Here is a 12,837-nt window from a genome sequence, read left to right as displayed (position 1 = left end):
TATATAGATATAGATATATATAATATATATAATATATATATATATATATATATATATATATATATTATTTTTTTATGTATGTATGTTTAAAGAAGTAGATCAGGTATTGATACATATTGAGGTGTTTACATATGCAGCAAAATTCATTAGTTATTGCTGCAATAAAAATTTTTTTTTAACTACGATACCTTATAGTAGCTGATTTAAGGTTATGAAGGTATTAAATTTTTCCCTCTTGGAATAAAAGAAATTTATTGAGTTACGTGAATTTTAAAAGGCATAGCTACAAGATGTCTTTGACTGAAAATGATTGTTTTAAAATATAAACCATCCTTACATCTTAGTGCCTCTGGCTTTTGCATGAGAAATTCACAAGCACATGCACAAACTGCACATTTTGGTGACACCAATAACATACAGCTTTTCAACTCTTATTCATGATCCTATAAATTTTTTTTTTTTCTTTCAAGTTTTTAATGTCCTCAGTTCCCCTATAAATCCTCCCCTGCAATGTAGATATTACGATTGTAGAAGTAGCTAGATGAGTAAGAATTGCATTGAGATAATGAGACTGGTTTCTTTTATGTATAATAGTTGGTATATAGAATACCATTTCAAAAGTGAAGATTAACTTTGAAAATTTTTAAGAGATTCCATTTGACTAAGGTACTTTTAGACTACTGTATATATTAACTAGACTGCAGAGCCTTGAATTTTGCTACCACGTTTCATAATATTATTTCCAATTATGCATGGAATCTGAAACTTCGGCCTAAACACGGTCCATACTCTCAGAAAATTCAAAAGTGCAACATTCAGATGTACAGTAAGTAAAATTTTAGGTCACTATAAGCACCCTTCAGTACTAATATTTCGAGCTCTATTACCTGCTTACAGCAATGCAAAATATTATGAATTAGCGATGGTATTGTAATGGCTTGATGCTCATTTTGGTAGTCATGACAAATTTATTGAGATTTTGTAGATTATACTAGATAGTTTTGTAGGATTGTATAAAGGCTTCTGTATGACTAGGAGTGATGTTAAGGTTATCGTCCAGGGTTTCAGGAAGCATTTGATTGTGGGAAGACCACTGAAATATTCACTGAAGTCTTAATTTTAATCAAGGTTCCATAATGAATTGCCTAATCTGAAACCTAGGACAATCGGGACTCTGTTACAAGTACGTGCAGTGCATTTCATGTGCCTGGTTGACAATTATTACCTGAACTATTTCTAGGATTACCGGATCCACCCGTGGATGTGCAAGTGGAACCTGGACCACAGGATGGTTCTCTTTTGGTCACCTGGCTCCCTGTCACCATCAACAGCACTGGAGGTACCTCAAACGGAGCTCCTGTCACTGGTTATGCTGTTTATGCCGATGGCAAGAAGGTCACAGAAGTGGAGAGTCCTACTGGTGAGTGATCCTGTTGTGGCGGGATCACAAGCTTATGAGAAAGCAGCAATCTCCCCCACATAAACTTAATCTGTCTGGCTACCAAACCCACCCTCAATCACACTTTCCTCTTAACACTACAAAATACAGCAGGACAATTGACCTATACCTACATACATAACAAAAAAATAAACACAAACAGGTACTCACCTCTGGCTTCTGATACTCAGGGCTAGGCTGTGCTGTCCACCACTGGATATAGGCTATAGGCTAGCCGATACACAACCACCGCCGACAACCAAACACAAACCAACCACCCGAGACCCACAACCCCACAAAAACTCAATAACCCGACAAATCACTGCAGACGAACACCAACAGCCTGAAAGAACACGACAACCACATGACTTCCCCCAGCACAACAACCCGCCAAAACCAACACTGCCCCAACCGCCACTCACAGACACTGAAAATGCACCACAAACCTCTTCAACCTCACCAAAACCAGACAGACACACACACAACAACCTTACAACACCAAAATCAATCAAATACCACAAAATCAACTAACAACCAATGGACAAATGCTGCCAAACCAACTCTGCAAATTCACTGACTGCCTTGCTTCTTCCGACTCTCATAACAGACTTCCACTGACTTACCACAGAACGCCACAACAGACATGTTTCCGACCGCCATTTAACCACTCCCATTCATTCTTCCACCTACCTCCCTCTCTCTCTCTCTCTCTCTCTCTCACACAACCTTTGGAGATGTTGTCAAATATAAACTATCATTACTCCTCCATATTACCTCCTCCATTACATTTGACAACATCTCCTTACACTCACAACATCCACACTAAATTGCCTTTCGCAACACCCAAGGATGCTCAGATGCAGGCCCCCTGGATCTTGTTTGAGGACCATCATACACTCTTTCAGTTACATCGCCATTCACTTCTTCCAAACCACTTTCTTTCAAACTCCCATTATCTCCCTCACTACCATCCTCCCAAATTCCATTCACTACTTCACCAATGTCTTCTAACTCTGGTTCTAACATCTCCCCTATTTTGGCCACCAAACCACTCAATTCATCCATACTTCTGTTAAACTTCTGCAAAGACTTATCCATCCTATCAACTACCTCCTCACCTCTCCGTTTCCTTCTCACTGAAGTCTTATTTGTCCCTGTCAACTCAAACCCACATACACGACAAGTATCATTCATTCCCCCAAAGTCATCCGTAGCACATGCTTTATCAACCGTTTGCACCCTACCACCAACCCCTTTACCATGCCGTTCATGCTTTTTCCTCCCACTTCCGTTTTCTTCCATACTCAACCAACACCAACTGTCAATCTCCCAGACCAATTTGTTCACTAACAGTAGGCTCATACTTATTCACCCTCAACCACTCACTCATCACATTCTCCCGAACATACTGTGGTACTTCCCTCCACTTATGGAGCTGGTTATGGTGTGCCCTAACCTCATCCATTCCCCCACCAACTCGCAATTTCCCCAAAACATAACTCAATCCACTCGGTCCCACTTCCAAAATCTCAAAAGGCCCTTCAAATTTCTCCCTTACTTTATTCACATTCATTCTTCCCATCTCAACCACCTCTTTCAACACCTTATCCCCAATCTTAAAACTCTCAAACCTTTCACTCGCTTTCTTCCACAAATCCCGATCACCTTCTGATAGACCCAACCGCAGTCTGACAATCCTTTCAACATTCAACACACATTTACAAGGAGACATACCTATACTCTTCTGCAGTGTGGCGTTATATGCCCAAACTGCACGTCCTACATACATATCCCAATCCTTGTCGCCCTTACTCATCATTCGCAAAATCTCAGTCATCGTCCTAACAGTCCTTTCAGCCAACCCATTCGCACTGGGCATATATGGAGTAGAATACACATGCACAATACCCCATTCCTTCAACATTTCTTCAAATTCCCATCCCACAAACTCAGGTCCATTATCACTCAACATTTTTGCCAGCTTACACACACACACATGGGCAACATCACTTGACCCACCATTCGTGCAACAGTTTCACTCCTCTTATCTTTGATGGGAACCACATAGGCAAATTTACTCATGTGATCCACCATCACAATCATCCCCACATGTCCTCTCGCAGTCCTAGGCAAAGAAACACAATCAATCACAAGCATTTCAAACGGCTCTTTCATCTGCAATCGCGACACAGGTGGACTTGCATGCACACACTGATACTTTCCCCTCTGACAGTCTTCACACGTAACAGCCACATCCACACAAATCTTATTCAACCCAGGAGCATACAATCTCTCTCTCATGCGTTCCCACAACTTATTTTTCCCCATATGCCCAAACCGATCATGCACCAACAAACACATACTCACAGCTGACTCAACAGAAAACACCGGCACATACACTTCCCTGTCATACACCCCTTCCTGATGCAAAAAGTACACTATGTTTTTGCACACCACAAAACGTTTAGCAACCCTCTTATATACATCCAATTCCACGCACTCCTCCCAAAACACATTGTCGCAACACATTTATCTTCCGGCAATTATTTTGCATTTCCTCAATCTCTTTCTCACTCAACAGATCATTCTCACTCCTAGCAATATCATCATACCCACAAAGTTTGCTACAAATACATTACCATCTTGAATCCTAGCTACTTGTCTGGTCCCCTTCCTAATAATTCCATTTCCTATATCTACGTCTATATCGTGGATCCTCAAAAAATCTATCCCTATTAAAAAGCAAGATGGCATATAATTTTCTCCTATTACTATAAAGTTATGCATTACTTCAAGATCTCCCAACCTAACCTTTAACCGTACCTCTTCCCATACTAAAACACTTCCTTGTCCTAACCCATGTATTCTCACACTTGTAGACTGCCTTTTTACTTCCCAATCACATCTCTCAAGTTCACTCACCACTGACCCACTCACCAAGGAAACTTGTGCCCCTGTGTCAACCAAACTACAGTACTCACTATCATTTACTCGAACAAACGTCACCATTTTCCCTCGAGTCCCATGCATACACATTTACTACCACGTCCACCTGGTTATCCACATCACAATCCTCCTCACCACATTCATCCTCAGTTAATTCCCCATTTCCACAATTCTGACTCAGATCCCCTTCACAGTCCCTTTTTGTGACCAACCAATTACAACCACATTCCCGGCACTGAATCATCAAAACCCCACGTTCATTACCTGTACTCACCCTTCCTCGATATTCAACCGGTCTGTCCTATCCAAAATACAACAACACTTTTATTCCAAACAACTCAGCTACTGCTGATAACAATTCATGCAACATTTCTCCTCGCCCACCTTGTTCCTCCGCACATGCCACTTCCTTCTGCACATCATCATCAACTTCAATCGCAACTCATTCACACTACCGGGTACCTCTTCAACCAGACCCTTACCTTCCAAGTTTTTCAATGCTGAAAACAAACATTCACACACTCTGTCATTCCCTCCAAACCTCTCTTTTACAACTAACCCTTCAGGTACCATATTCGGATCCCAGTCACTTTTCACAACACCACTGTCCTTACCATGCATCCTAGACATTGTATCAGCAATCACATTTTTACTCCCCGGCACTTATTCTAAGCCAAAATCAAACTCACTCAACTCCTCAATTGTCCTCACAATCCTAGCATTCACACTTTTCTTCTTGATCATATAAACTAACGGCCGATGATCTGTCCTTATGACAAATCTTACCCCATACAAAAACACTTTCAACGCTTTCACACAAAACCTTATTGCCGCAAACTCCTTCTCAACCACCGAATACTTCAGCTCTGCTTTATTAAAAGCTTTACTCACATACGCAATCACTCTCAATTGTCCCTCACCATTCACCTATTGCATCTGCACCAAGCATCCTCCCATACTAAACTAACTAGCATCAGCATGCAACTCAAGCTTACTGGCATCCTCACTATAGTCCGGAAAAGCCAAGGTGACGTCCCTAGCAGCCTCCTCTTTCAATCTCTCAAATGCTCCCACCATTCACTCTTCCCACCTCAGCTTAGTACAATTTTTCTTCCCGGTCCATTCAGTCAACGGCTTCCCTATACCCGAACATTCCTTAACAAACTTCCTCCCGAACTCAATCAAACCCCAAAAAACCTTTAACTCCCGCACGGTCCGGGGACGTGGAAACTCCTTTACTTTTTCCACAAACTTTTAACTCTTCTTACACCACTCGCACTCACCTTATGACCCAGAAATTCCACTTCCCCAGCCAACCATGTACACTTCTCCAGCTTTACTTTCACTCCAACTTCTTCCAACCATTCTAACACCTTCTCAAGCAGTTCCACATTCTCAACAACAGTCTCACTTGCAATCAAAACGTCATCTATAAACACAGTCACCTTCCTTCTATCAAAACCAGCCAAAACTACATTCATCGCCCTCTGGAAGGCAGCAGGCGCATTAGCCAATCCAAAACTTAACCTCTTGAATTGATAGTGGCAGTTACCACTCGAAAAAGCCGTAACATGCCTGCTCCCTTCCTCAAAAGGCATCTGGTAATAGCCCCTTACCAAATCCAATTTTGTGAACACTCTCATCCCATGCATCTTATACACACAATCAGACACCACATTCATCAGGAATCGCTCCTTCACAGTCACTTCATTCACCTTCCTGTAATCCACACACATCCTCAAACTCCCATCTGTCTTGCGTACTGGGACTATGGGACTATTCCAAGCACTCTCGCTCCTCTCGATCACTCCCACTCTCTCAAGTTCCTCACACTGTTCCTCAATCTCTTGGGCAATAGGCGCAGAAAAGTGTCGGGGACGCTGATATATGGGGGTATCGTCATTCAAAACTATCTTGAACTCTGGAAGCTTAGATCCCCTGAAATCCTCGTCACCCCGACTCAACGCACCCTGCCTATCCCACAACATCTGCATCAAACGCTCCCTTTCGTCATCACCAACATTTTCATCCACCTCAATTCTTTCTCTCAACTCATCATACTTCCACTCATCACTTTCTTTCGTGCTACCTGTCATCACCCGCTGCACCCTAACATATTTTCCGTCATCCACATCCACCAACGTATACAACAACCCCACACAATCACCTTCACGTGTAGCCCGCACTCGCTTTTTCCTAACGCTCGGCAATGAGGCTACAAAAACCCGAGGATTCTCCATATCCAAAATCCTGTCATGCACATGCACGCTCGCTGTTACCAACTTGTTCGCATCCATACCCTCAACCACACATGCACACTTGTCACCTTTGACAATCCCAAGAATATCGGGCCACGCAACTTTCACACTAACAACTTCTTCAACTTCTCGCGGCACTTTTACACACTCTTTTGCAACCAACGGCACTCCCTTCCATATTTTACTGCTTACCCCTCCATCCCTATCCAAGTACAACTCTCCATGTACGTACATTCCCCTTCCTATGCAACTCAATCATATTCCTGCTCGGATGGACCACCATCCCACACTTCTTCAGAAACCTCTATCCTAACAACATATCATACTTATCACTCATTCCCTCGATCACACAAGTCACCTGCATCCATCACTACCCCTTCAACTTCTTCATTTTCGCGCAACATTCCCACCATAGGCATACCCAAATTTCCTATTCCTCTTACCTCCCCTTTACATTTCCTAATTTCACACTCACTCCGCAACTTGTCACATCCATTCTTAAAAAGAACACTGACACTGCACCCAGCATCAATCAAAGCAACCAAACACACCCCTTTGCACCTCACTTTTACACTCATACATTCATGAGCTCTTCCTCCAAACCCTTTTTCATGCAACAATCCTTCACGCACATGCATCACTCTTACTGACCGCACACCAGAGGACCCACCCAACTGAATCCCCTTTGAACCCAGTTTCCCGAACTCCCAACCTGACTCATCCTCTTTCACCTACACACACTCGCCACATGACCTTCCATTCCACATTCAACACATTTTGCCCGCTGTTCCTTACACATCCTAGCATAATGCCCATTCTTCCCGCAATTACCGCAAACCTCAGTCACACGAGTACCTCGACATCCACTTGCTATATGCCCTACTTGCCCACACCTGTAACAATTAATATCCCTATCTTTCTTACACTCGCTCACCAAATGCCCTGTTTGCCCACACCCAAAGCAAGCTCCCAACGCCCACCGACATTCATTCTTCCTGTGCCCTAGCTTTCCACATCTGTAACACTGCTGCTCTCGTTCACGACTAACTGACCCTACTCTTCCAACGCTTGCACTCTGATCTCTCTTAGGGCTAACCATACTTACGTTACTGGCTCTAATGCTCCTATCAACCACTCACTCTGCCATTTGCCTTGGCCCTTCCAAAACTGCCTCCCTATAGCTCTTAAACTCTGGTATAACATCAGCCACTTCAGTCCTAACACTAACACTTCTACTCTCTTTCATACACCTATCCAACTCATAATCCTCTACCATTTCCAAAATGTCGTTCCACGACAACCTTTCATTCGTCCATTGCATTTTCTCCTTACGTTTCAGATTTACAAACTCATACACACTCTCAGGCACAGTTGCCAACAACTTCCTCACTAACTCTCTACACTCATTTATCCCTTCATCCCCAAACTTTTTCCTTGCTAATGTTTCCAACCTGCACACATACATCGACAACGACTCGCCAACATTCATTCTTACCTCATCAAAACCATGTTTTTTTCTATATCTAACACTACTCCTTATCCTCTTCACCTGTTCCACAATCGTGGCTTTCACACTCTCATGAGGCACATTCCCCACACTCATCATTACCCCATACATATTCAACAAAAATCCCGTCAAAAAGCTACCCAACTCTCTTGCCCAGACTCTCTTGTTATCCCCATTCTTTGCCTCACAATACCTTTCATATTCCTTAAAAAAATCCCTTATATCTCTACTACCATATTCCTTGTATTGTGCACATCTAGGTATCTCTCTCATATATACAGCCTTTCGTACTTCCCGCTCACTCTCACTTTCACTACTAACATTCTGATCCCTCTTAACCTCGTCGGAATACAGCGAATCAACTTCCATACTAACATCCATGCTCCTGATTACGCTCTTCTTACCCTTCTTTATACCCACCTGTTTCCACTCACCGCTATCCAAATCACTCTCAGCCCTTTCCCCAATGTTTTCAGTCCTAGTCTCATCCTGTCCATCATCCTTACTAGCCTTCTTTCCCTTAGTCGTCTTTTTTTCCTCAGCCCCCTTCTTATTCTTGTCCTCAGGTTTATCCTTATCCTGTCTCTTTCCCTTCTTTCCTTTACCTATCACAACCAAGTCACCTTCATCACTCGTAGTTTCATCCCCTCGCTCTTCCACTGTCTTTACCACTTCTGGCCTATCACAAGACCTAGTAGGCCTACCTCCTACAGCTCCCTCTCCCATGAACCCCTTCATCATCTCCTGCACTGCATTCATCATCAATAAAAATTTTTCGTCCATTTTCTCAACCATTCTCTCTTCCGCTCCTTTCACTTCTTTAATTTCCACTTTTGCACTCCTTAGCATTCCTCTTATTTCCTCTAACTCGCTCTTCAGCTCCTCGCACACTACCCTCAACCTCTCATTATCCACTTCCAATTGTCCTCTTACTTCCCTCTCCAACCTCAACTCCTCCTTCAGCCTCTCCACCTCACTCAATCCTTCCATCCCAAACTTTCTCACCACTCACACACACTAGACTAGGCTAATCGTCCTGCAGCTGCCACACCAGCAGTCCCTGTTCAGGCGCCAAAGAATAATGTGGCGGGATCACAAGCTTATGAGAAAGCAGCAATCTCCCCCACATAAACTTAATCTGTCTGGCTACCAAACCCACCCTCAATCACACTTTCCTCTTAACACTACAAAATACAGCAGGACAATTGACCCATACCTACATACAGAAAAAAAAAACACAAACAGGTACTCACCTCTGGCTTCTGATACTCAGGGCTAGGCTGTGCTGTCCACTGGATATACTAGGCTATAGGCTAGCCGACACACAACCACCGCCGACAACCAAACACAAACCAACCACCCGAGACCCACAACCCCACATAAACTCAGTAACCCGACAAATTACTGCAGACGAACACCAACAGCCTGAAAGAACACGACAACCACACGACTTCCCCCAGCACAACAACCCGTCAAAACCAACACTGCCCCAACCACCACTCACAGACACTGAAAATGCACCACAAACCTCTTCAACCTCACCAAAACCAGACAGACACACGCACAACAACCTTACAACACCAAAATCAATCAAATACCACAAAATCAACTAACAACCAATGGACAAATGCTGCCAAACCAACTCTGCAATTCACTAACTGCCTTGCTTCTTCTGACTCTGTAACAGACTTCCACTGACTTTCCACAGAGCGCCACAACAGACATGTTTCCGACCGCCATTTAACCACTCCCATTCATTCTTCCACCAACACCTCTCTCTCTCTCTCTCTCTCTCTCTCTCTCTCTCTCTCTCTCTCTCTCTCTCTCTCTCTCTCTCTCACAACCTTTGGAGATGTTGTCAAATGTAAACTATCATTACTCCTCCATACTGTTAACTGAGATTTTTAGTTTTTGGGAAACCATTAAAAGGAGTCATAGACTCATTTGTGGATTTTTTTCTCAAGTCTTTAAACATTAATGTTTAATTGACTCCTAAAGTTTTGCTTGTGTTGCAAGTATAACCTTGTATAATTTCTCTACTACAAAACTGGCTTGAAAGTTTTGTTATTGTACCCATTTACTCCATCGAATATGAGCGAAAAATACAGTTTCAACAATTACAGGAAATAAGGACCTATTTCAAATATGCACACGTGTGTATATTTTGCCAAGACTTTAGTTATAATTCTAAAACTTTATTTTTAAATCAATTTAACAGTTTAACAGAAACATGGAAATACAGTGAACCTTAAATAGCAGGTTATATACTATGTAATATACTCTAGGAACCGAATTTTAATGGACTGAATACACCTAACTGAAACAAAATTTAAAATGATGAAAATGAAAGTAAAATCAATTTGTCTATGCTGTCATGTTTTCAAATTCGTTTCTGACTGAAACTTGGTGTTACTTTGTTGTGTTAGGAAATTTGTTCCTGACTGGAGTAAGGTAGACTCTTTGTTGTGATGTTGTATTAGCAAATTGCTTACTGATTGAAGCTTGGTCAAGTAGATAAATGTTACTCTTTACTATTATGCTGTGTTGTCAAAATTCTTCCTGATTAAAGCGAGGTAGACTGAATAATTGCTACTCTTTGCAGTGATGCTGTGTGAGCAAATTTCTTTGTGGTTTAAGCTTTGTCAAATGAATAAATGTTATTCTTTGCTATTATACTGTGTTAGCAAATTTCTTCCTGACTGAATCTTGGTAAAATCAGTAAATATAACTCATGACATTTTCCAGGTGACCACGCCTTGATAGACCTGACAAAGATCCCAGGCTTCGAGCCAAAGCAAGTCACTGTACGTACCAAGAGCAGAGACAGCGTTTCAGCAGATTCTGTACCCAGCCAAATTCCAAACCATTTCACCCGTGGTCGTGGCCGAGGCAAGGTATGACAGTAATCCTTCATTCTTGTTTATATTTTCAGGTCTTGTGATGTTTTTATATGTGGCATTGTTGCATGTGTTCATAACAGTATGTTTTTTTTTTGTCATGTGGTTCCTTTTAATTAATTGCTTCCATTCTCAATGGTGAGGTTGGAATTTTTTTGGTATTGGTTTGGTAAGTCCTCATAGTAAAAGTAATAATGCATGACATTGTTTAATTGGTATGTGTAATTTGAACTGAATAATGCTCTTATGGACTATAAAGGAAAGTAACAGATGCATAGTAGTGTAAAATATGTGGAATGCAAGACAACTAAATTGAGATGTCAAAATCTGATGTATCAGAAACTTTCTGAAGGTTTATCAAATATGGATGACAGTTACTAACTTGAAAGAAATGTAGGAATAATAGTTACAGGTAAGGGCAGAACTTTGTAATGATTGTATTATTACTGTAATACCTTTTTGGAAAGTATGATGTACGTATTGGCTGAATTGCTCCCTCTTAGATATTTTAATTTGCTTGTACCTCATCAAGAGTTTTGTATTAGCTGTGATTAATTTGAATCTACAGAAAATGTTTTTTTAGTTTCCTTTTCATTAATTTTTCAAATTATTTTACTTAGATATGAAATGAAAGTCTAAGTAGATACTTAAAAAAGGGTACATGCTAAGTTTGACATTTTGACCAGTACTAGAATAATTTTTTTATAAACAATGATTGCAAGTTGATCTTGAGAACTCTTCCTCTAGGGATGATTTTTATTATATATACACTGTGGGCCTTGAGACACTGACAGGGAAGTATTTAGATCCAAAATAATATTAAATAAAAGTCATATTTTAAATCCACAAGGAATATTCTCACCAGAGTATGTGGTAAGACACAAGAGATGATATATGATGAAGATGACAATAAGAATGAATAAGACAACTACACTGATATTGATGGTATTAATAACAACAGTGACAATGTCAATAATGGTGAGAGTAGCAGCAATGATTGTGACAAAAATAAAATTAATGGCAGTTGTGTTAATAATGGGACATGATAATGTTGGTATTGTGTATAAATCACACATGATGATGATAAGGATAAAGAAACTTCTTTAGAACAATGAATATGTATGGCTATGATAGTCATAATTTTACTGAAATCCTAGTGATAATAACGAAGACAATGACAGTGGTGGTGGTGATAAAATTCAAGGCAATAATAACGAAGATGCTGGCAAATGATGGTGATGACACTGGACAATGCCAACGATTATGAAATTTATGGATGATGATGATGATGATGACAGTGTTGGAGGCAATTTCACAGAAGATAGTGGGTTTCATTTTTTATAGTGTTTATGATTTTGAAGTCTGTCAATTTTTATGGTAATTATGATTTTGATGATAATGAAAATGATGCCTGTGAAACTTGGGCAAAATTTTCAGTTTTCTTCCAACAGCAGAGGTACAGTGCAATCACTTGCAACAGAACATAAATGAGACAACAGAGAGAAATGGAGCAACAATAAGGACCAGTATCAGATAAATCTTCTTTCAAGAGTATTGTTAATAAAAATAGTAGGAGAAGGAGGTTTACTGATTGGACAAATACTATGGACACACAGGATTTATAAAAAGGGGTGAATGCAGAGATGTTCTTGAATTTATCAAGGTGTGGTTGATTTAAAATGCAGTGTATAAATGAAAAAGAATAATTATACAATTGTGTAAAGGATTGTATTGGTCAGGATTTAATTGAAATGTAAGAAAATGGTAAACCTTTTTTGCACTTTTATTTCA

The 12,837-nt window shown here is 40.8% G+C and overlaps 1 protein-coding gene across 1 annotated transcript in view; it reads left to right on the top strand.

The window, feature by feature from the left end:
* LOC135210214 (uncharacterized) overlaps positions 1 to 12,837 on the top strand; it is a 462,528-nt gene that overhangs the window by 338,321 nt on the left and 111,370 nt on the right. Inside the window, exons 29-30 of the mRNA XM_064243050.1 lie at positions 1,241 to 1,420; positions 10,895 to 11,043. Of these exons, the coding sequence (XP_064099120.1) occupies positions 1,241 to 1,420; positions 10,895 to 11,043 (329 nt within the window). The remainder of the gene's footprint in view (positions 1 to 1,240; positions 1,421 to 10,894; positions 11,044 to 12,837) is intronic.

Source organism: Macrobrachium nipponense, chromosome 39, assembly GCF_015104395.2.
Source record: "Macrobrachium nipponense isolate FS-2020 chromosome 39, ASM1510439v2, whole genome shotgun sequence".
In the NCBI taxonomy this organism is placed as follows: domain Eukaryota; kingdom Metazoa; phylum Arthropoda; class Malacostraca; order Decapoda; family Palaemonidae; genus Macrobrachium; species Macrobrachium nipponense.
Note: the sequence above shows the minus strand (reverse complement) of the source record. Positions and strands in the feature narration are given on the sequence as shown.